General features: G+C 46.7%; 1 protein-coding gene and 1 pseudogene across 1 annotated transcript; both read left to right on the forward strand.

Annotated features, from left to right (window-relative positions):
- The window catches only part of LOC125166143 (class I histocompatibility antigen, Gogo-B*0101 alpha chain-like), a 44,125-nt pseudogene extending 20,704 nt beyond the window's left edge, over positions 1-23,421 (forward strand).
- On the forward strand, positions 18,547-23,421 carry LOC125166134 (DLA class I histocompatibility antigen, A9/A9 alpha chain-like). The gene is given in 7 exon segments (XM_047859864.1): positions 18,547-18,710; positions 18,998-19,267; positions 19,467-19,742; positions 20,348-20,623; positions 20,740-20,847; positions 21,284-21,316; positions 21,487-23,421. Coding segments are annotated over 7 exon segments (1,140 nt in total). The 5' UTR covers positions 18,547-18,637; the 3' UTR covers positions 21,591-23,421.
- Positions 23,422-25,108: the final 1,687 nt, after the last annotated feature.

Raw genomic sequence — 25,108 nt, forward strand, 5'->3', positions numbered from 1 at the left:
CAGAAGGAAGGGGTGGAGTAAGTTCTTCCCCAGAAGGCAATTATGAAAACTGGAGAAAAACATTAAAAATAAACATTTGAAGTCACTGAAAAGTAAATGCAGGCAGAAACATGAGAACTTTAATCTTGAATAACCACCACTACAATGGGCAAGAACCGCAAGTACAGAGCCTTCTCCCCTCTGGGTGCTCCCCTCCCCCAGCATAACTGCAGCCCAGTGGCTCCCAGAGCAGATGACAGCAGTCACAGTGCCAAGGAGCTGGATATTTAAAGGGGGAAATTTGAAAGTGAGGGAGCAGCAGAGGGTTGAGATCTGAATAGAATGTCACTCAAATTCCCTGGATGAGCACCACATTCTGCATGGCTGAGGGATGCCAGGAGACACTGTTGATAACACAGAAAGAACCAGAAGAGGTCTAGCTTTAAAGGCACAACTGTCCTGGGGCGCCTGGGTGGCGCAGTCGGTTAAGCGTCCGACTTCAGCCAGGTCACGATCTCGCGGTCCGTTGAGTTCGAGCCCCGCGTCAGGCTCTGGGCTGACTGATGGCTCAGATCCTGGAGCCTGTTTACGATTCTGTGTCTCCCTCTCTCTCTGCCCCTCCCCCGTTCATGCTCTGTCTCTCTCTGTCCCAAAAGATAAATAAATAAACGTTAAAAAAAAAATTTAAAGACACAGCTGTCCTGATCTAATCTGTGAGTCTGCGCTGTTGACTTATGAATTCTCCAATCAGCACAAGGCTCAGGCAACAGCAAGAAAAATCATACTGTGGGTGCCAGTGTGGCTTAGTCTTGATCTTGGGATCATGAGTTTAAGCCCCACATAGGGCATAGAGTTTACTTAAAAAATAAAATCATAATGGATGAAGGATGGTCAGACTTTGTGGCTGGGAGGGCATTTGGAAGTTAGGGGAAAATATCAGGAACAAGACGACCACAGAGAAGGTGAGGGCCAAAATCTGAGAAGAACCTGCACCAACCCTTGACTGACCACCAGGTCACACAGATGGAGGGGGGCTCACTCAAGACCCAGGATAAAATGCAGCCTCTGGATATGGGAAAAACAGGGCATAGACAATAGCTGTCAACAATGTGGGGGTTAAGGTTATAGTGGGGTCCATGCAAGTGAAACACTTCCAGGATACAAACAGTCTTCAACTTAAATAAATAAAATAGATTCCAGATTTGCTAAAACTTAAAATGCATAATTCATTTACTTTTAAAGGACATATTACCAAACAAGCAAAGAAACAGATGTGTGACTGTGAGAAAGTCAACACAGATATATCCCCTGTGTACCCAGATGTTGGAATCAACCCCAAATGCTGCCATGGACTTCAGGAAATAGTTTTAAAGAATGAATAAATATGTGTTGAAATAATTTAAGAAAATCAGGTTCTTAAAGACTGAACAGAAATGAAATCTGAATGAAGAAGTGGAATGTACAAAGAAGACCAAATAGAAATTCTAGAACTAAAAAAGAAAAAAAAAGTAATAAAATTCAACAAGCAAACTCCACTGAAACCCTGGGAAGGGAGAATAAAGAATCAATGAGGTTGAATATAAATCTATACAAATTACCCAACTCAAAAAACACTGAGAAAAAAGATTGAAGAGAAACTAATATAACCTCAGAAATCCAAAGGAGAATTAAAAAGACAAATAGACAATCACAGTTCAAAAATTAGAAGGAGACAAAAAAAAAAAACAAAAAAGATTTGAAGAAATTATATTTGAAAATTCTACTTTAGTGCAAAAACCGTGAGCCTATAGATCTGAGAAGGTCATCACTCATGAGAACAGAAGCAAAAGAAAACCACACCAAAGCTCATTCATGTCCATGTGACACCTTCCACACAGGATGTCATGTTTTTGAAATTTTCACAGATTCACTGATACTCTCCTCATGAAGAGGTGGAACTAATTCTTTTCCTCTTGTGCGTGGACTGGACTCAGTGACTCACTTCCAATGGAGAAAATAAGGGAGATGTAATGGGGTGTGACTTCAGAGTTTAGGTCCCAAAGGAATGTGGTTTTTTTCTCTCTCTTCCCTTTCTTTCCCTCTCTCAGATCATGGGTTCTAGAAGAAGCCAGGTGTCCTGTCAGAAAGATCCTCACTTGCAGACAGGCCCACATGTGAGGAACTGAGGCTTCCCCCTATGAGCTTGCGGACACTGAAGCTCCCTGCCAGTAGCCACAGGTGGGTGCGTGAACTTGATCCTCCAGCCCATGTCAAGCCTTCGCATCATTGTGATTCTAGTTTCATCTTGGCTGCAACCTAATGAGAAAACTTAGCTGAAGCGGCCCCGCTCCCCTGTCCTTACACTTATGATCCTCAAGAATTGATTGCTATAATAATGTCATATGAAGCTGCAGGATCATGTTATAATCTGTGGAATCGCAATGGATAATGACGCAGACCTTGGAAACTGGACAGGGGTGCTGGCATCACAGACACTTTACACGAGGCAGGTGCTGAGGAGCAGGACAGGGGTGGAGTCGGAAGGACTGTGAGGTGAGAGTTTAGGAGGAAAAGATTAGCAGGAATGCTGGCAATTTTCAAGGAAAGGGGCAGAGACATAGAAAAGGAAAAGAAGCCTCGGGAGCTCTACAATTCTATTGGGGAGAAGCAGGCTGAAGAGGTGACCCCACTGCAGACACAGTCTCACACCCCAGAAAGATGGGTCACAGTGTGCAGAGACGCTAAGACATAAGCCAACTGCATGCTGTGCACAAGACATGCACTTTTGGGGAACCTGGGTGGCTCAGTTGTTTAAGCATCCACTTCAGCTCAGGTCATGATCTCATGGTTTGTGAGTTCGAGCCTCGTGTCAGTCTCTGTGCTGACAGCAAGGAGCCTGTTTTGGATTCTCTGACTCCCTCTCTCTCTCTCTGCCCTACAAAAATAAATAAATAAATAAACAAGAACTGAGACGTCCACTTTCACTATGAAGACACAGGTGGAATGTAAGTCGATGAAACAGCTGTGCCAGGCAAACTGTGACATGAGGAGGCTGATATGTTAACATCAGGAGCAAAAGAGATTTGAAAAGAGAGCACATTGCTGGAGATAAGGAGAGCCTCCTCGTGAGAAATGTAATAGAATGAGAAATGTCATAAGTGCAGACAGAAAGGAGACCAGTGGCCGCCCAGGGCTGGGGGCTGGGACGAGGATCAGAGGCAAAGGGGCATCAGGAAACTCAGGATCAGGGACCTGTTCTCTATCGTCTTACTAGTTCCATGGGTCTAAACCATTGGTGACATTCCTCTAACTGTGCATTCACACCTGGGGAATTTTATCTCATCTGAAAAACCTTAAGAAATAAAACAAAAGTAGGGAGGAAGTGGCACAGAAAAGATAAATATAAACTAGGTAAATATAAATGATGGGAAAAATTTTAGATAAATGTATTATATATAAATATAAGCTAGGAGAATTCGTTGCGAGCTCTCTGCCATGAACTACTTTTAAGTCCTGCAGGCCAAAAAGAGATGACACTAGATGTTAACTCATAAACAGAATGGAGTAATTAACAACAAAAATGGTGATAGTCTATACACATACATTTTCTTCTTAACTTATTTTTTTCTTTTTTTTGAGCTCGGAAGTTTTTCTTTAATAATGTATGGATATTACTTCATAACAACAGAAAAGAGTTTGTAATAATTAAATCACAGAGAACCTGATTTTTAAGAGAATGGATAACGTAACAGCAGCAGACAGAAATTTACTCAGAGAGAAATTTAGCACAGTATTTTTCCTCACCTGTCTTTCATGACACTGAATGTTTTCAGAAAATAATTCTAACTTAAAAAAAAAGTGTTTAGTGAAACCTAACGCTTACCGTATTTGGTTTACTGTTATTTTTTTTAATTTAAATTTTAATTTTTTAAAACTTACATCCAAATTAGCATATAGTGCAACAATGATTTCAAGAGTAGATTCCTTAGTGCCCCTTACTCATTTAGCCCACCCCCCCCTACAACCCCTCCAGTAACCCTCAGTTTGTTCTCCATATTTATGAGTCTCTTCTGTTTTGTCCCCCTCCCTGTTTTTATATTATTTTTGTTTCCCTTCCCTTCTGTTCATCTGTTTTGTCTCTTAAAATCCTCATATGAGTGAAGTCATATGATTTTTGTCTTTCTCTGACTAATTTCACTTAGCATAATACCCTCTAGTTCCATCCACGTAGTTGCAAATGGCAAGATTTCATTCTTTTTGATTGCCGAGTAATACTCCATTGTATATATATACCACCTCTTCTTTATCCATTCATCTATCACTGGACAGTTGGGCTCTTTCCATACTTTGGCTATTGTTGATAGTGCTGCCATAAACATGGGGGTGCATGTCTCCCTTCAAAACAGCACACCTGTATCCTGTGGATAAATGCCTAGTAGTGCAATTCCTGGGTCACAGGATAGTTCTATTTTTAGTTTTTTGAGGAACCTCCATACTGTTTTCCAGCGTAGCTGCAGCAGCTTGCATTCCCATCTTCTTAACTTCTTTAAAAGATGTATGACTGTGCCAAACCCTAAGTAGTACATAATATTATCTTGCTTACAATGTATGTTGGTGACACATGTAACAATACTAGCACAGAGGGGCCTAAATGAAATTCCATTCCTGTGTTTACTGGATGGAGTTCAATGTTACCTTAAGTAGATTGTGAAAAGTTAAAAATGCAGGTTTCAATTCCTACAACTTCAATAAAAATTAACAGAAATAAATACAACTAGAGAGCCATTAGAATAATCAAATCATAAACAAAAACTATTTGCTTGAAACAAAGGAAGGTAGAAAGGAGGTACAAGAATGGAAAAGACATGAGACACTTCAGACACAAAGAGCAAAATGATAGACCCAAATCCCACCATGTCAGGAATCATTAAATATAAACCAACTAAAATTCTACTCAAAAAGTTGACATTATTGGACTGCATAAATGTCAAGATGGACTATGCACTGTGTAGAATAGAAACACTTGAACTACAAACCCAAAGATAAGTTAAAACTTAAATGGTGAAGGAATGAATATCTTATGGGAATAAAAAGCATAAGAAGTCTGAAGTGTTGCATTAACCTGAAGCAAAATATGTTGTCACATAGGGAGCATCACTAGAGACAGAGAAGGACGTTCTATAAGAATAATAGGTCAGCATCACAGCAAGACAAAGTAATGAATGGAGAAGACCCTCAGTACAGAGCTCTAAAACAGGTGACACATAAAGTGGAAGAAGGGTAAATAAATAGACAAATTAACTATTGTATTTAGAGATCAATACTCTTCTCTCGTTAATAGAACAGGTAAGGACTTGGCCATTCCATGAGACAAAATAGACCACAGTCTGGCCCTAAATAAATGTGAAGGCAGGGAAATTATAGAGTACACTCTGTAACCGCAGTGACATTAAATTAGAAATCTGTAACATGAGGATCTCTGGAAAATCCACAAATAATTGGAAATTAGAACACACGTCAAACCCCTGAAATGTCGTGGCTTAGAGAAGCAATCATAGGGAGGTCAGAATTGTCTATACCCGAGTGACAGTGTACAGAAATGACAATATGAGGTCTGTAGATGCAACAGAAACAGAGGTTGTGATTTCACAGTTTGCAGGGACAGGAAGCCAGGTCTGAGAGACCCAGACAGCAGGTCCCTGTTTCGAGGGTGCACCAAGGGGTAGAAGAGGCAGGGCGCCAGGGTCCTGCTCTCTCCAGGTGGGGTAGGGGTCACCCTCCAAGTTCCAACTATGGGGGGTCTGACTCCCCCCGCCCACACACACACAGGAGCTTCCTCCCCATGTCTATCTTGGGCATGGTGTTGAGATGCATGGGTCCTGCAGGCCTGGGGAGTGGGAAGGGGACACATTTGGGTCCTGGGGGAAATGGTAGGCAGAAGCCTGGGCCTGACTCATGGCTCATGTCCTTGTAGCCCATGCGGCGTCCAGCCTCCACCCCACGTCCTGTCTCTGAGCTCCAGGAACGCAGCCTCCATGGCCCCAGCTGCTGGGCACCTCCCTGTTGGAGGCCCTGGGGCTGCTCCTCTTGGAGGAGTGTTTCCCGTGTTCACAAAGAGAGAATGTCTCCAGGTGATACAGGGGTGGACGGCAGGTGGCTGTGAAATCTTAGCCCAGGGAGTGAGATCCGGAAACTCCAGAATTAGAACCAGGTCCTTTCAGGGTGCACACACCTTGCTGCCCCTCCTCTCAGTTCCTTGCCTCTCTCTGCCTCCCCAGCAAAAGAGGGTCGTGCTCTGGAAGAAAGGGAGCCCCTTAACCACCTCCCCTCTCTTCTTTCCCCTTCATTCCGGGATGTTTGAACTATTCCTATTGCAAGTATGGAAAAATGCCTAAACCTAAGTACAGTTTCCTGACCAATTACAGGGCTAAATCCTGTGTAATGACCATCAGGTGCAAAACAGAGATGTCCACCATGGCCCCACCCAGATGCCCCTGTGCCTCTTCCAGACAGAACCCCTCCTCCCTCACAAGGGTCCTAAAATGACCCTTCCCCTGACCTCTGGTCCCTGGTTCCTCCTCCTGCACTCTTGTTGGCCTTCATCCCCTAATGTCACAATTTCCTACCTCTGCTCACCTCTCCTGAAGCCTCCCCAGGTTCCAGGTCATTACCCAGGGGAGCTCCGCCTCCTCCTCCTCCCCTTCTTGGACCACATCTTAGGAATGGACAATCCAGGCTTGGTTCCCTGGAGGAGGATCCTATAGCTCTGGAAGCAGAAGCAGGAACACCTGACAGGGACTCCAGGGTCAAGGTCCCATTAGGCCCCTGGGGAGAAGCCCAAAGGGCACTCGGGTTTTCTGTCATCATCCCTGTGGCCACACTGGGGTGCTGCCGCTCTCCGGTTCTGCACGGCCAGGGAAGAGGACTGGGTTGAGCTGAGTCAGGCTGAGCAGGGAGGGAAGGGGGTGGGAGGGATGAAGGTGCCTTCTTAGCCGCCCTGGGGGCAGGTGCAGGGGTGGGGCAGGAAGCAGAGGAGAGGAGATTCTGGAGCCCTGTCCTGTGTCTGTAGTTTCCCTCTGTCCTCCCCACAACCCCTCTCTCCAGGCCCTTGAACAACCCCAGGAAACCTGAAAAGTAGACAGTTTTTCCTCCTGGACCTAGTACTTGTCTGAGGGCTACTGTAAAAAAGAAACTGTTTTATTTTAGAATAGTTTGAGATTTACAGAGAATTACAAAGTTAGCGCAGAGTCCCTGTTTGCCCCACACTCGGTTGCCCTGTGAACACCACCTTCAACCTGATGCATTTACCACAGATGATGACACAATACTCATGATTCCTACTACTGAACTCCACATGGGATTTGTTTTATTGGTTTTGTTTTCTCTTACAGAATCCCATCCAAGATACTACATTGAGTTAAGTCCCAATCACGTCTCCTTTGAGCTCCTCTGGCTGTGACCATTTCTCAGACTGTCATATTTTGATGACCCTGATATGTTTGAAGAGAACTTTCAGGTACATTGTAGACTATCCTTCATTGTGAATTAGGCTGCCTGAGGCTATGGGCCTGGGGAGACCACAACTGGGTGGGCCATTCTCAATACAACATATCAAGAGCATACAGTGATCACTTGGTCATCACTGGTGAAGTTAACCTTCATCCCCTGGCTAAGGTCGTCTTGCCCAGATTCTCCCCGTGAAGTTCCTCTTTATGCTTTGTCCCTTTGCATGAATTAGTGTTGGAAGGAAGTCAGGATGTGCAGCCCAGAGATACAGGCTGTGCCACTATGAGAATGTGCGTGCAGCTTGTTGTGCAGACATGAGTTCCTTAATGAGTTGGGTAAACACCTCAGAGAGGGATCAGCAGCTCCCATGCTTAGTCTGTGTTTGGTTTTACAAGAAACTGCTGACTGACGCCCACAGTGACTGTGTTACTTTGTATTCCTGCCATTAGTGACTGAGGCTTTCTGTTGCTCCAAGTCCTGGTCAGCACTCGATATTATCAGTGTTTGGATTCCTGCCATTGTGATAGGAGTGCGATGGCAGATCACTGTTGTTCCCTTTGCATTTCCCTAATGACACCTTCTGTGAGCACCTTCTCATGTGCTTATTCGCCAAGAATATATGTTCTTGGTGAGCTGTCTGCTCAGATGTTTGCTCATTAAAAATTTTATTTATTTTTGAGAAAGAGAGAGAGAGAGACAGAGCATGAGTGGGGGAGGAGCAGAGAGAGAGAGGGAGACACAGAATCTGAAGCTGGCTCCAGGCTCTGAGCTGTCAGCACAGAGCCCCACGCGGGGCTCGAACCCAGAAGCTATGAGATGGTGACCTGCATCAAAGTTGGACACTCAACCGACTGAGCCACCCAGGCGCCCTAGCTTTTGCTCATTTTTTTAATGACTTGTTTACTTATTATTGCTTTTTGAGAGCCAAATGGGTATTCTGGGTCATCTGGGAGGCTAAGTTGGTTAAGCATCCAACTATGACTCAGGTCATGATCTTGCAGTTCATGAGTTCGAGCCCCCCATCAGTCTCTGAGCTGACAGCTCAGAGCCTGGAGCCTGCTTCGGATTCTGTGTCTCCCTCTCTCTCTCTGCTGTCTCCTGCTAGTACTCTGTCTCTTGCTTTCTCAAAAATAAGTAAAACATTAAAGAAAAGAGTTTTGGGGCGCCTGGGTGGCGCAGTCGGTTAAGCGTCCGACTTCAGCCAGGTCACGATCTCGCAGTCCGTGAGTTCGAGCCCCGCGTCAGGCTCTGGGCTGATGGCTCAGAGCCTGGAGCCTGTTTCCAATTCTGTGTCTCCCTCTCTCTCTGCCCCTCCCCCGTTCATGCTCTGTCTCTCTCTGTCCCAAAAATAAATAAACGTTGAAAAAAAAAAAAAGAAAAGAGTTTTATGGGTTTATGAGTTTTATTCTAAAGCAACGCCTTTATCAGATATGTGATTTGCAAATATCTCCCAGACTCTGGCCTGAGCTTCTTACTGATGTAACAGTAGACACATATGCACGGATGTATATTTTGGGTAGGAGAAAGGAGAAATGGCTCACTGTGATGGATTTTGGGTATAGAACTTGGGTGATGGGGGAAGAGGTGTTACCATGTGACTTCTTTATTTTTGGATGTTTGTGATTATCTACTGGATTCTCTCATACATGCTGGAGTGATGTTTTCAAAAACTAAACTAGTTTAAAATCCCTAACACTTGACAGATCATCCTCAGATCATTAAATAAGACTTACGTTCTGATCTTCTACTTTAGGACCAATCATCTTTTCACTGAACTATTTCGCCTTTGAAATTCCATTTCTGAAGCAGGTGGGCTAGATTGTATGGACAAATGCTCCCATGAGAATAGCTTAAAATGCCATGTAACATACAAAAACCATCATCTAGAAAGCATTAACACTGACAAGATGAGGGTCCTAGGTGGCTCAGTCGGTTGAGCGTCTGACTTCAGCCCAGGTTTTGATGTCACGGTCTCTGAGTTCGAGCCCCGCATCGGGCTCTCTGCTGACATTTTTGAGCCTGGAGCCTGTTTCAAGTTAGGTCTCTCTGTTCCTTCCCCACTCACGCTTTGTCTCTGTATCTCAAAAACGAATAAACATTTTTTAAAAACCTGACAAGATAGTAATAAATGAATAAAGAGGCACGCCCCAAAAGGAAGACAAAGATACTGCTTGCCCCCATCCCCCCACCCCCAGAGAAGGGGGTCCTGAGAAATGGAGCAAAGTCTCTGTGAGTCCCCTGCCCAGGGCGCACACAAGCAGGCCCAGCCCTCCCAGCTCTGTGGCCTGAGCTGTTGACTTTCCTACCATCTCCTTCCTTTTTAAAATGTAAAGAAACATGTATAAACTGATTAGGATGTGTATGTATGATGTACAATATATATGATGTGATGTATATTCCCTGTAGAAAAATTATAAAATAGAAAAGCGAATGATGACAAATTAAAAAGGATGGTAATTCTCACACCTGAGCTACTTTGTTGCGTTTTCTTCTAGTCTATTATAGATACTCCTGGTGCTGGAATTCTCTCTCTCTAAGGCAATGAGCACAGAGCTCAGGGGCCCCAGCCCTGCTGTCTCCAGATGCCATTTCCCCAGTCAGCTCACTGTCCCCCTCCTGAGAGGGCTGCTTTGCACTTCCTCCCCCCCTCTTCAGTCTCCTGCACCCCTCCCTGCCCCCCTTCCTGAGATGATGAATTCCTTTGTTTCTCATTCAGAAAGAAGGACTCAGGTGAGAACAGCACAGTCCTCCCTCCCCTCCCCCACATCGGCACCTGTGTCCTCACCTTCTAAGTGATGGTGGAAGTGCCCCTCCTGTCTCAGGCTGCCCCTCCATTTGGGCACCTGCATCATCCATTTCCCCCTCTCTACAGGCTCAGTCATTCCTCATACGAACATGCTGTCATATTTGTATGAAGCAACATTAAATAAATCAAAACAGAATCATCCTATAAAAATCCAACCCTTGCTTCCATGACTCCACCAACTCCAGCCCCACCTCTATGGCCTCCGTGCAGAACTTCCCTGACTCTGTTTGTCACCCACCATGTTGTCTTTAGCCAATGGATAGAGGCACAGCGTTTTAAAAAGTCTAATACTTCTGCAGTGCTTGAGGTCAAGTCAGGTGTCCCCAATCTTCTATGTCCCCCTTTCCTGAATCTCAGAGATCACCTGCATTAGTTATGTCAGCCGATTCTCTGATTATTGTTTCTGTGCCTCTAAATAGCCTGCTTCTTGCACCCATTCTCTGGTTTCAGGTTTATGCATCATCTTTACTGAATTTGCTCTTTCATACTCTCCCATATGCCCCGTATAATTATTTTATAACTTTGATTAGCTCAGTGTGCACTGTTTGCATTTGTATGACCGTAAAGTGCTACTCACAACTGAGCATTTAGTAGACTATGATTACTTTATCTTTCCTGACTCATCTTATTATTTTCCCGGAGTAAATACATATCTTATCCTTCATTTGCTTAGTTTCTGTTGTTCTCATTTAAATCCTTCCCGAGCTCCCCCGGGTAAATCTTCATGAATCTATTCGAGCCCATCCACTATTCCACCTCATGTCTGTGCAGATGCCCGTCCTGCAGCCCTCAGTCCTGCCCCATGTGGACGGGATGCCTGCACACCTGGGGCAGGGCCAACAGCCGGATCCCTTCAGCTCAGCCTGGGTGCCCTCTGCCTCTCTCCTTCTGGCCCCCTGTTGCCTGGATCCCATGTGCTCCCTTTTGGTTTTCTCCATCATTTTCCCCTTTGCCTAGTGGTATCTCATGGAGGGAATGTGGAAAGTAGACACTGACACTCTAAACATCTGGCGTGCCTTTGGGCTACCCTCACCCTGATTCCCACGGTGACGGGATAGAGACTCTGTCCTGGACACAGTTGTCCTCGGGATTTGGGGACCGTCGGTCATGTCTCCCAGCTGCCAGTTCTGTGTTGTTGTGTCTGGAGTTTCCAAGGTGTCTGCTCCTCTACCCTTCTCCTGACATTTCATTGTGATGTGTCTTCGTGTGGGTCTCTTGTCATCCACTCTAGTTAAGAACTTGGGTAGGATTTTCAACATATGAGTTGCTCCCTGTCAACTCTGAGAAATATTCTTGAAATTTTTAGAAACAAATTTTAAGAACCGAACAGGTCTTCTCTCCTGCTGCCTCCACCTCCCAACTGCACTACTTCGAGGAAGTACAACTTTAATCATCCACTTTATCGACTAAATTATTCATTTCTAGAGTCATCGTTTTAACTCCCAAGAACTCTTTCCTGTTCTAGGATTGTTCACCAGAGTGTGTGGTTCAGATTCTGTTCCATATGCCATATGCCTCTTACACTCTGTAGACATGATTGATTCTAGTGACTGGGGACCTGTTAGGTCTCCTGTCAACTGTCCTCGGGATATCCTGACCTCTCTCCACACACATTCACCTCAGGAGTGACTTACATTTTCTTGTCATTTCTGGTAATGCCCACCTCCCACAGGACAGTGCCAGCATCGTGTCACCAGGGGCTCACGCTTGTTCTTTTTTTTACATCTGGAGTCAGCTGACCCTGAGTCACTGGAGGCCTCGAGATGTACATGGGATGATGGGCTTTAGTTTGATTTGTGCAGGTAAGTCACACTGCCTCTTAATGTCCTCTTAGTCTCTGAACCTAGCAGCATCCCATTGCAGAACACTCTGGAACATTGCAACAGTTCACTTGCATGGAGTGCACACTCACACCCACCTCCCGATGGACAGAGAACCAAAGAAAGACAAGTCGACAAAGCCTCTGAGTGCAAACGTTCTGGATTGAACCCTGGTTCCACTACCTTCTTATCCTCCCTGAGTCTCCCTCTCCCTGTGTGTACAAAGGGATCCCCTAGAGGGTGCTCATGGGTTTGCTTTGATGATTAACTTTGACCCTCTGTGTACATCACATGGGGATAATGCCTGAGAAGTATTCCACTACTTATACTTATCGTTATCATATTGATTATAGCACTTAGATATAGTTCCATTCTTTATTTTTATAAGCCACAATTCAAGAAGCATCCCTGAAAATATAGTTTTGAAGTTTTTAATGTTTATTTATTTTTGAGAGATAGTGAGTGGGGGAGGAGCAGAGAGAGAAAGAGACACAGAATCCTAAGCAGGCTCCAGTCTCCAAGCTAACAGCACAGAGCCTGACGCAGGGCACAAAATCAAGAACCTTGAGATCATGACCTAAGCTGAAGTTGGACACTTAACCAACTGAGCCACCCAGGCGCACCCTTGCAAATATATTTTTGAGAACATACGTGATTATCTGGGTGGATCAGTCGGTTAAGCATCAGACCATTGATTTCAGTTCAGGTCATGATCTCCAGGTTCCTGAGATCCAGCTTGGCATCAGACTGCTTGGGATTCTCTCACTCCTCTCTCTCTGCCCCTCTCCCCACTCCTGCATGCACTCTTTCTCACTTTTTATCAAAATAAATAAATAAATATATTTTTTAGAAAAGGATAAATTCCTAAAAGAGAATGTCTATGTCACAGTACAAGCACATTTAAATTGTGGAGATATTTTTCAGAATGTTTATTCACATTTTTTATTCCACGTCTCATTTTGTTTATGTGTATTTATTGCCAATATATGTGTGTGACATTTTTGTCTTCCTTTGCATACTATTCTCTAATATTTCCAATTGTCTTTTTCTTTTTTATTTTCTTATTATTTTATTGCAGTTTACACACACTATTCCATTCCTTTCAGGTTTATAACATAGTGATTCGTCATATAATCCACTAATTGCACTCTTGGGTATTTACCCAAAGAAAATGAAAACACCAATTCTTTTTTTTTTTTTTAGTTTATTTATTTATATTGAGAGACAGAGAGAGTACACAAGCAGGGGCGGAGGGCGGGGGGAGAGACAGGGAAAGGGAGGGAGAGAGACAGAATCCCAAGCAGACTCACTGTTGTCAGCCCAGAGCCTGATGTGGGGCTTTAACTCACAAAATATGAGTGTGCACGTCCACGCTACGGAGCATTATGTAGACATTGAGAAGCTATTTCCAAATCAGAAATGATTTTTGTTTCACTGAATTTTGGAACATATAGAAATAGGAGTCCAAGGAAGTTTTTCTACTTTTCAGTTTTCCCTGTATCACCATCACGGGGCTGGAGGACGAGGCGCACAGGGACACAGACACCTCAGCAATGGCACGAGCTCCTGAGCTCTCCTCTCCTGCAATCCTGCCTCACCCCTGAGCCTGACCTCTGTGGAGTCCAGGGATGCTCAGAAACCTCATCCTCTCCCCACTGATGCCAAGGCTTCTGCTTAGACATCTCCACCTGGCTTACAGTCCAGACCCCACTCAGGCTTCTCAGTCAGAATCCACCTGAGAGCAGAGCAGTGGGGGATGTCCCCTTTCCTTCCACCCCATGTGTGGCCACAGGACTAAGGAGAGAAGACCCAGCTGCCTTTCTCCTGCTCAGCCAGGCCCTCCTTAGGGTCTCCTTCAGCTCCAGCACCTGGACAGGGACCTGGACACCAGGAGATGCCCTCATCCCAGATGATGTTCAGTGAGTGAAGTTTTTCCAAAAGCCACACTAACCAACTTGTATGCTCCCAGAGACAAATGGCTAAGGAAGATGTGTGGTATATACACATTCATATAAATATGTGGTGCCACTTGTGACAACATGGATGGAAATTAGGGTAGAATGTCTGCTAAGGGAAATAAATCAGACTGAGAAAGACAAGTACCATATGAGTTCACTCATATGTGGAGTCTAAAACAACAACAACAACAACAAATGAATAAAGAAACAAACAGAATAAGACACATAAATACAGAGAACAAACTTATGATTGCCAGAGGGAAGGGGTTTGGGAGGATGGGCACCAGGGTAAGGGGAGTGGGAGACACAAGCTCCAGTTATGGAAGGAACAGGTCATAGGAATAAAAGGCACAGGACAGGGAATATTGTCAGTGAGACTGTAACATCATTGTGTGGTGACACATGGAAGCTACACTGTGGTGAGCACAGGATGGTGTAGATACAAGGTGAAGCCCCCTGGGTGGATTAGTAGGTTCTCAGGGCATGATTCCATGGTCATGGGATCCATCCCTGCAGGGACTGAGGGATTGAGCCTGCTTGAGATTGTCTCTCTCTCTCTCTCTCTCTCTCTCTCTCTCTCTCTCTCTCTTTCTGTCTTTGCCTCTCTTCTCAGCTCTTGCTGTCTCTTTCTCAAAGAAAAAAATGTATACAGAAGTTGAGTCACTATGTTGTACACACGAAATAAAAGTAATCTTGTGGTACCTGGGTGGCTCAGTCAGTTAAGCATCCGACTTTGGGTCAGGTCCTGATCTCGTGGTTTGTGTGTTCAAGCCTTGTGTTGGGCTCTGTGCAGACAGCTTGGAGCCTGGATCCTGCTTCAGATTCTGTGTTTCCCTCTCTCTTTCTGCCCTGCCCTGCTCATGCTCTATCTCTTTCAAAAATAAATAAACTTAAAAAACAAGTAATCTTGTGTGTCAGCTCTACTCAAATTTAAAATATTTTTTTAAAAGAAATTAATTAGGAAGAATAAACTGTAAGGGTACCTGGTTGGGTACCAGTCAGTTGGGCATCCAACTTTTGATTTCAGCTTAGGTCATCTATGATTTCCTGGTTCATGGATGGGAGATGTGCATCAGACTCTGAGAATGGGTGCATCCTCTCTCATGCGTGCAACTGCAGATAAAACATACAGTTACAATAAGGCATGGAAAGGCTAAGTGAGACTGGCAGAAACACAGACCCCTATACGTGCAGGTTTTTGTGTGGAGTGTGGGGTCAGAGAAGAGGCTGGGGTGCAAGAAAGACAATTAATTGGATGAGAGTGGAAAGAGATCCCACATGGAAATAAACACAACATCCCAACAAGGCATCAAGATCTGGGGACATAAACTTGTCAGGCACCCATTAGGCATCAGGCACCATTGCGTGCACTATATGGTTCAAGACAAAGTCTCTAAGGAACAAGGAGACTCTGAAGAGTTGGAGGAACCAATCTCATGAGATCAATACTCACTGGAGGAGGAAATATCCATCTCATCAGGCAGCTCACTACTACTGACCTCAGTGTGACCCTGTACATCACTGAGGATCTTGGCATTGTTTTCACTTTACACAAACGTGATGGACAATCCCTTAGGGCAACTGGCCTGCACAGGCCTCCTGGAAGGGGACAGAGGGTAGCACTGGGAAGACCCCAAAATAGGAAGACATCCAAAGGAGGGACGAAGATGTACGGTGTGAAGACATAGGAAATCAAGGGGTGGGAGGGGACACTGGGATGCCCGTGTGAGTGTGCAGTTTACCCGATGCAGGTAGGGGTGGGAATCTTCAGGCAGGTGGTAGTTGATGGCAGTGTTCATCTGCTACTGTCCATGCCTCGGCCACATAGGTTGGCAGCCACAAGATTTTGTTATCAAAGATCTTTAAACTACTGACAGCAAGAAAGCCTTTGTCAGAAAGGCAATTAGAAAAATGTTCATATTCCATTCTCCCTGTGGTCTCATTTTCTCCCAAGGACACAAAACATCTTTGCATCTCTGACTCACCTCTCCTCCTGGGACATCTCTCAGGGAATGGCAATGGCTGGAAAGTTCTGCTCCACCAGGAGCTGGGCCAGGGTCATGCAACACTGCACAGATTTCATAAATATCTCACCTGTGTGTGGAGAGTAGGGGGATGTGGGCCCATGGGTGTGTGTGTGGAGGGGAGAGAGACAATGTGCCAGAGTGGGAGATTTCAGGAAGTACACCCTCTGCATGAATCCCACTAAGTCCCTCTTATTCCTCACTACATGATTCTTTTTTTGCTCTCAGTATAACTTACTCTTCCTTTTTCTCCTCTGGTGCTGATTTTCCTGAGAAGATTGGCCTCTGAAGATAGAGAACAGTAACCAAATTTGGCAGACATGTTAGGAGACAGGAATGAGGTACTCCATGAAAAAGGGCTAAATACTTGAACTAGGGTCTGGAACAAACAATATTCCTGCTATGAAACATTAAAGCTAAGACCTACCCTAAATCTGGGAGTAGTTTTAGTGTGAATAAGTTACACAGTCGGTAAGCTGAGAGAATGCTTCTCCTCAGGGAGTGATATAAGAAGAAATAAACACTTAAGAACACTAATAGGGCCAATGTGTAAGGATATTTAAGAATTTAAAAGTCCTTCCAGATTTTTAAAAAATTATTTTTACTTATATTGAGACACAGAGACAGTGAGTATGAGCAGGGGAGGAGTAGAGACAGAGACAGAGAGATCAAGAGAGAGAATCCCAAGCAGGCTCTACGCTGTTAGCACAGAGCCTGACACAGGGCTCCATCTCACAAACCATGAGATCAGGAGTCCGACCGTTAACCGACTGAGCCACCCAGGCTCCCAAAACACCAATTCTTTAATTATTATTAATTGGTTGTATCTATTTTAAAACACAGAATTGAAGACAGAAGAAACAGCAGCCCCCACATCGGGAACTGGTCTGACAATGACAACACTGGGCCATATTATACTCCTGTGGAACATGAGCCAGTCATCTCACAGAACATCAACATACAAGGACACTGTGAAGCCATGACATTACTTTGTCTAATTACAGACAAAAACAAGGCACTGTACAACCCACAAAATATTAAACATCTCCCTATGCTGGTTAATGTGAGCTATCGCTGCTTTTTTACCCTTTTCTTCCCCTCAAGTTTTTATTTAAATTCCAATTAGTTAACATACTGTGTATTATTAGTTTCAAGAGTGATTCATCACTTACATACAACACTCAGCGCTCATCACAAGTCCCTGCTTAGTACCCATCACCCAATGTAGCCCATCCCATTTAACCTGTGATCCACCCAAGATCTTGACAGCTTCTCGGTACTGACCACCTTTTCAGTTGGGATTTGTGGTAATATTAAAACAAATGACTTTCTTTAAATTTTTTTTAATGTTTATTCATTTTTGAGAAGGAGAGAAAGACAGAGTGCAAGTGGGGGTGGGGCAGAGAGAAAGGGAGACAGAATCCTCAGCAGGCTCCAGGCTCCGAGCTGTTAGCACAGCTGATGAGGGGCTAGAACTCATGAACCACGGGATCATGACATGAGCCGAAGCTGGATGCTTAACGAACTGAGCCAGGTAGGCACCCCAAAACAAATGGCTTTGTGATAATTCGATTCCACTCTAATCAACGCCAGAACACCTATATTACTTAGTGAAACAACACACAACACATTACTTAAAAACAATTATGCATTAGTACAAGATCCATTCCATGTGTAGATGGGCCTGCGGATTGAATGTAACACAGAAGGAGACAGTCAATGATACCGGTTCAGGTTCCAGTTTCAAATAACCTCAGAGAAAGTACAACTTGTGTAGTTTTAATATAGATCAAAGATGAATACCCATAATTATCTGAAAACGATATGAAACATACTATTCTCCTATATTTGGTCAAGGACGTAAATTTTCTTCATATACTTCAGCCAAAACAACACAATAGATGCAGAAGCAAATCTGAACATCTAGTGGTCTTCTAATGAGACAGACAAGAAAGTAACTTGCAAGAATGTAAAATAAAGCCAAATCCACTCTTTTCACTGCCTTGTTTATTTGGAAAAATTATTTTTCATAAAAAACATATTGCTGTTTTCATATGATGGTAAATGAATTAATAAATATTTAATTCTGTTTTGTTCCTACTATGGTAAATATGGATAGATATAACCCACAGACACACAATTATCCCTGGGATTCTCACTAATTTGTAAGACTGTATAGATATTCTGAGAACAAAATGTTGGAGAATAACAGCTCCTGGACCAAGACTCGGGGAGACAGTGTGACAAAGAGAGTTCTGTGCAGTAGGTGAGGCGTCCAGGCCAAGTCCCAGGTCCCGGCCTGCCTCTCAGGGTCTCTGCCCCCAGGCGGTGTCGGGGACGGGGAAGCCCAGTGGTGGGGAGCCCCCAACTGCCCTGGTTTCACTTCTCCAGGTCACGACCTGTGTCAGCTCCTTCTGCCTGGATACTAATGACGCAGCCCCGGTTCACACTATTAGTGTCCGGTTTCCGGAGAAGCCAGTCAGCCGCACCGCGGTTCCGGGTCATAAAGTCTCAGCACCCGCCCCTGGTACCAGCTGCGACTCACATTCTCTCCGGACGCCGAGGATGGGGTTCGTCATGCCCCGAACCCTCCTCCTGCTGCTGTCGGAGGCCCTGGCCGTGACCGAAACCTGGGCGGGTGAGTGTGGGGTCAGGAGTAAAGGGCCTCTGCGGGGCAGGAGCGAGGAGACCGCCCAGCGGGGATGCGGGACCCACAGGGAAGGTGCCTGTCTTCCGCCCCCACCCCAGACTCCCACCCTCCTCCGAGCCCGCCCTGGCCTGCCCTCCCCCGACCCTCTCGGACTCCGCCCTGCTCTCCCCTACTCTGGTCCTCCTCCCCCTGCCCTCCCGGCCGACTCCCCCTGGGACCCGGGCCCCGCGCGGGGAGGAGGGTCGGGCGGGGTCTCAGCCCCTCCGCGCCCGCAGGCTCCCACTCCCTACGGTATTTCTACACCGCGGTGTCCCGGCCCGGCCGCGGGGAGCCCCGCTTCATCTCCGTGGGCTACGTGGACGACACGCAGTTTGTGCGGTTCGACAGCGACGCCCCAAATCCCAGGGAAGAGCCGCGGGCGCCGTGGATGGAGCAGGAGGGGCCGGAGTATTGGGACTAGCAGACGCGGATGGTCAAGGACCACGCACAGACTTTCCGACTGAGCCTGAACAACCTGCGCGGCTACTACAATCAGAGCGCGTCCGGTGAGCGGGCCGAGTCCAGGGCACGACCCCCATCCCCACGGACGGGCTGGGGTCGCCCCGAGTCTCTGGGTCTGAGCACAGCGGCGAGGTCACAGGACCCCTGTCTCCCGACACCGAGAAGAGCCCGCACGAGTTTTGAGGCGGGTTTACTTTCGGTTTCACCTTAATCTCTGCTGTTCTGGGGGCGGGGCGGGGCCAGAGTCGCACAGCCTCCAGAGAATGTATGGCTGTGACATCGGTCCTGACGGCCGCCTCCTCCGCGGGTACAGTCAGGACGCCTACGACGGCGAGGATTACATCTCCCTGAACGAGGACCTGCGCTCCTGGACCGCGGCGGACACCGCGGCGCAGATCACACGCCGCAAGTGGGAGGTGGCCGGTGAGGCGGAGCGCTGGAGGAACTACCTGGAGGGCACATGCGTGGAGGGGCTCCCCAAATACCTGGAGATGGGGAAGGAGACGTTGCTGCGCGCAGGTACCGGGACCGCTGGGCCTCCCCGATGGCTCCTCCACTGGGGCTGGCTTCCCACGAGGAAGGAAAAATGGACTCAGTGTCAGAACAGCGCCCCTCCCACGGGTGGGAAGAGGGACATCCGCCTCGGTGTTCATATTCCTGCTAGAGTGACTCACCTAGAGGGCGCTTTTCTCTCAAGGACAGACAGGAATCCACTCTCCCCAGCAGGGACTCAGGTTGAGACCATCCCTGAAATAACCCATCAGCAGTTCCCTCTGACCCTGGCAGCCACCTTGTGAACCCTGACTTTCCCTCTCAAGGCCTTGTTCTCCCTGAGAACATGTTTGGAGATCTGAGTCTGGGTTTTCTGAGTCATCACCCTCCACCACAGTCAGGACCACAGTGTGTTCCCCACTTTAGATCTGCAGCCTCCCACCCGGGCTCTCTCCCTGATTCCAGAACTTAACAAGAATCAGGAGATCCCAAAGGCTAGACTTCTCTCTGGGTTTTGTGTTTCTTCCATCCAGACCAGTAGTCCTGTCCACCTCAGGATGGTCACGTGGATGCAGTTTCAGTGGCCCATAAAGCTAAACCACAGTGTGGATTCTCTGTTTCTTCTTCCTCAGAATCTCCCGACACACATGTGACCCGCCACCCCATCTCTGACCATGAGGTGACCCTGAGGTGCTGGGCCTTGGGCTTCTACCCTGCGGAGATCACCCTGACCTGGCAGCGTGATGGGCAGGACCACACCCAGGACGCAGAGCTTGTGGAGACCAGGCCTGCAGGAGATGGGACCTTCCAGAAGTGGGTGGCTGTGGTGGTGCCTTCTGGAGAGGAGCAGAGATACACATGCCATGTGCAGCACGAGGGGCTGCCCAAGCCCATCACCTTGAGATGGGGTAAGGAGGGTTTGGGGTAGAGCCCCTGTCAGGGAACGCAGGGCCCTTCTGGAGAATTTCACAAAGTGAGGACTGAAGCCAGATATCTGGGCCTCTCACCTTCCTTCCCCTTCCAGAACCATCCTCTCAGCCCTCCATCCCCATCCCGGGCATCATTGCTGCTGTGGTTGTCCTTGTGGTCACTGTGGTGGTTGGAGCTGTGATCTGGAGGAAGAAGTGCTCAGGTAGGAATAGAGTGGGGGGATCTGAGTTCACTTGTCCTGCTGGGGGGTTTCCTAGGTAGCACATTGTCCTGCCTGGTTCCTGGGAAGTACCATCCACACACATGTACCTGCCCACTCTGGAGCCATTACTAACATTCATTCACTCTGTAGCAAAGCACTTGGAAAATGAAGGGCAGATTTTCACTTGGTAGTTCTGCTGATGGGGACCTGATTCCTAGCAGTGACAGGACAGAGAGGAAGGTCCCTGTTCAGGACAGACCTCCAGCAAGTCAGGTGGTCCTGTGACCCAACACCTCTTTCTTCATGTGTCCCAATCCTGTCCTGGGTGTTTAGTCAGAACTCTGGAAACTTCATTTTGGACCAGGACTAGGAGGTTGCTCTAGAATCCCATGGTCCATCTGTCCTAAGTCTCTAACATGATATTTTCTTCCCACAGGAGGAAAAGGACCAAGCTACTCTCACGCTGCACGTAAGTATGGAGAGGATGATCCCTGAAACCTTGGGATAGTGTAGACAGGACCTCATAGGGAGGTCCCTGCCGCCCCCCCCCCCGCCCCCCCCCCGCCCACCGCTGCTATAAGCTCCTCCTTTAGTCTCATCTCCTGTGGTTCTGATCACATCCTGTTTGTTCTACTCCAGGTGATGACAGCGCCTAGGGCTCTGATTCGTTTCTAATGGCTCCTAAAGGTAAGACTCTGGAGGGCCTGAAGCGAGGAGGGGTGGGGGCACTAAGGACACTTTGACATGCGGAGGGCTGTTGAGAAATTGTCTCTTATGTGACTGACTTAAATCTGTTAGTGATTAATTTTTTCCACAGTGTGAGACCCACTGCCTGTGGTGCACTGAGCGATGCAGGTTCTGTTCACACCCCCACTTAGTGACATCGATATCCCCTGACTTTCTGAGGATGGTGTCAGAATGTGTCTGCGTTCCCATTAGCATATTGTGAGGACACAGGAGACTGCCCCCCCCCCCCCGCCCACCATGACCCCTCCCCATACTGATTCCTGTTCCCTTTCTGATCTGCTTTCTTATTCCAGCAGAGGTAGGGCTGGACCGTCTCCATCCCTGTCTTCATTTCATGTTGGGCAGAGTATTGTTGCCTTACTTCCCCACTGAAAATGAGAATCCAGATATGAATTGTGTTTTGTAATTCTTGGCATGTGGGGATGATGAGATAATAAAAGAGAGGACTTGTGAAGTTGAAGTAGAAAAGAAATGAAAGCACTGAGAACCTTCAGAACCTGTGTTTTTGCTGTACTGAGTCTGGTGCAGGTGGGGACAGGAGAGAACTGTGAGGAGCCGAGCAGGGACAGGGCCTGTGTCCAGTTGGTGCTCAAGCACCATTGGTGTGACGTGCTCACTCCTCAGCTGGGTCATGTCTCTGCTCCTTGTCCTTGTCCCTTCTGTGGATACTTGTCTCACCAGGACCTGTGATCGTAGGGGCTTGGATGTCACCTGTCACCAGGACCTTGGGCAGCAAATGATTCCTGTGACTGGGTCAGCCCAGGCTCCATCCTGGGTTGAGCCCTCAGCCCCATCTTTTGGGTGGTTTTTTTTTACCTTGTTTCTGTGGAGCATCAGGCCTGTTCTTGCTCTTGTGTCCGAGTTCCTGTCTCATTCTTCCCAGGTGACCACAGCAGTTACATCACCAAGAGTCTTTTGGACTGACATTCCCACAGACCTAGGTGTGCTCTGCACACAGGAGTCTCTGGGGTTTGGAGAGATGAATTTTCAGTCATCCTTCCCTTCTCCTCCCTCTAGAGCTGTCTTCTGGATTATTCTTTAGATTCTGGAGGTAGAGAGGAATCCAAGAGTTTCTCATCCTTTTTCAACTTCAGTTAGTTTCTACCTTCCCTGCCTCTCTATGCCCTTTCCCTGCCCTTAGTTTAGTGATGCTGGTGTGGCTCCCATCCAAGTTCATGGATTTATAAAGCAGGGTCTAATGTAAACTTCTATTTGGTTGTGGAGAAAAGGCCCACTAGAGCCTAAGTACAGTGTTTCTGAAGACAGAACTGTAATTCTGTGCTGTGCTGTGCAGGGGAAACGCTGTGGGAGGGGGGAGCTGAGCAGAGAGAGGGAGGGAGGAGCAGCCCTGGGGAAAAGTAGAGGCACACTGATGGTGAGGTGGGGGCACTTTGTGCGGGAGCTGCCACGGACCGGCTGTGCCTGAGGCTCATCCAGAAGACAGAGGTCTTCTCCGCTGACCAATTGTTCCACTGATAATGTCGTGTGTCACATGCAGGACCCGCTATTTTTTCATCTAGGACACCTCAGTGACTAAGAAGAGGCAAACATGCTGGTCTTGTGGAGAATATGTCCTAGGGGTGAGGGACAGACTCCACTTGACCCTGGAACAACGTGGGGACTGAGGGCAATGACCCCATTGTGCAGTCAGAATTCCAAGTGTAACTTTCGACTCTCCTGAAACTTAACTACTACTACTAATAACCTACTGTTGATAAGAAGTCTTACTGAAAACATGAACAGTCATTTAACACATATTTTGTACATTACATGTATATGTACATGTATTCTTACAATAAATTAAGCTGGAGAAAATAGAAAACATAAGAGAAACTTCACTGGCAGTACTTATTGTAAAAAAAAAAGTCCACATATCAGTGGATGTGCACAGTTCCAACTAGTGTAATTCAGAGTCAACTGTATATTGTATAAATGTGGTAAATAAGGGAAGTGTTTAAATTGGAAATTGGTAGGTGCTTTGAGGAAGTTGACCCAGAGAGTTACCTGTGGGGGGACAGGGAAGGTGGCTACTTTACTAGGGTGGTAAGTGTGAGCCTCACTGGGAAGCTCATCTCTGAGAGATGTGTGGGACACAAGGAGTTGTTGAAGAGCATGTCTCAGGGAGTTCTCTCCAGGCAGGAGAACCTCCAGGCACATTCACTAGGGCAGGAGTGTGTCCTGTGTTCAAGGAAGGGTGAGAGGCCACTGTGGCTGGAGCAGAGAGCATGTGAAATGCAGTCAGATGTCTAGACCTTAGGATTAGAAGAGTTTTCAGTTTTCTCTGAGATGTGGAGCCACCAGAGGGTTTAGATCAGATGGTCCACCTGGGACTACTCTTTAGAAGCATTTGTTGCTGTGCAGAATCGAGAGGTGAAGGGCAAGTGACCAGTAGGGAAGCTGTGGGAATCTAGTACAGTGTTCCAGGAGGGGGATGTCGGATTTATATGGGGGTTGAAGAGAGAAAATAATAGGAAGTGACTGTGCTCTAGTTATTGTGTGTGTGTGTGTGTGTGTGTGTGTGTGTGTGTGTGTGTCCTGGATACATTTAAAGATGGACTTTACAGCATTTCCTAATGTATTAATTCTGGGTTTTGAGAAGGAGGAATCAGGGACGGCATTCAATGCTTCAGACTGCAGGTAGAAATGAGGAGTGCCTTCCATGGAAACAGGGAGGACTCTGGAAGAAGGACATTTAGGGAAGCTGCGTCACAGGCACACAATTTAGGAGTGTGGAATCTGAGATTATTAGAAATACAAGCAAAGTTGGCAGCTGGATATAGAGTGCAGGGTGGGAGAAATATCTAGGTTGGAGGAATAGATATGGAGGTGACACCATAGAAATGATGTTTAGAGCCTTTAGCATAGATGAAGTCACCAAGGGGATGATGGCCATAGAAGAGAGAGAAACAGGACCAAACCCTGGACTTGTCAGCACTAAGCAAGCAGATCAGAGCAAACCTAGAGCACACCGCACAGTTCTGGTTCTGCACCTAGAAGGCACACACTCCAGGGAGACCCAGCCTTCAGTGTGCACAGGAATTTCCTGGACTGAGGAAGAGCTAGACAGTCTGGAGTAGAGTGTGAGATTCTGGGTTTATAACAAGGTTGGTGCTGCTTCTGGTCTTCAGATCACACACTGAGCACCAAGCACGTAAAGCAGGATTCCCACATGGCTGTGCCTCTGCCTCTCCTGTGGGGCTTATTAAGATTCCTGGGTCCACACCCAACACTCTAACATGGTAGATGGGGAGAGGCCTGAGCATTTTGTAACAAACCCACAAGCGATCCTGGGGTTCCACCAGGTAGAGATGCAGTGAGGTCATTGATGAGAGCCCTCATTGTGGGAAGGGGTCTTACATCCACATTTAAAAATTGTTGTTTTTTCTAGGAAGAAAAATAAGACCTGCTGGGAGATACATATTTTCTCTCCCATGGGGCAGAGCCAGGTGGCAGATTGAGGAAGTGGTTATCAGCTCAACAGAAAATCTCTGAGATAACAAGAGTGTAGATCTTA

Source organism: Prionailurus viverrinus, chromosome B2 (assembly GCF_022837055.1).
Source record: "Prionailurus viverrinus isolate Anna chromosome B2, UM_Priviv_1.0, whole genome shotgun sequence".
Taxonomy (NCBI): Eukaryota; Metazoa; Chordata; class Mammalia; order Carnivora; family Felidae; genus Prionailurus; species Prionailurus viverrinus.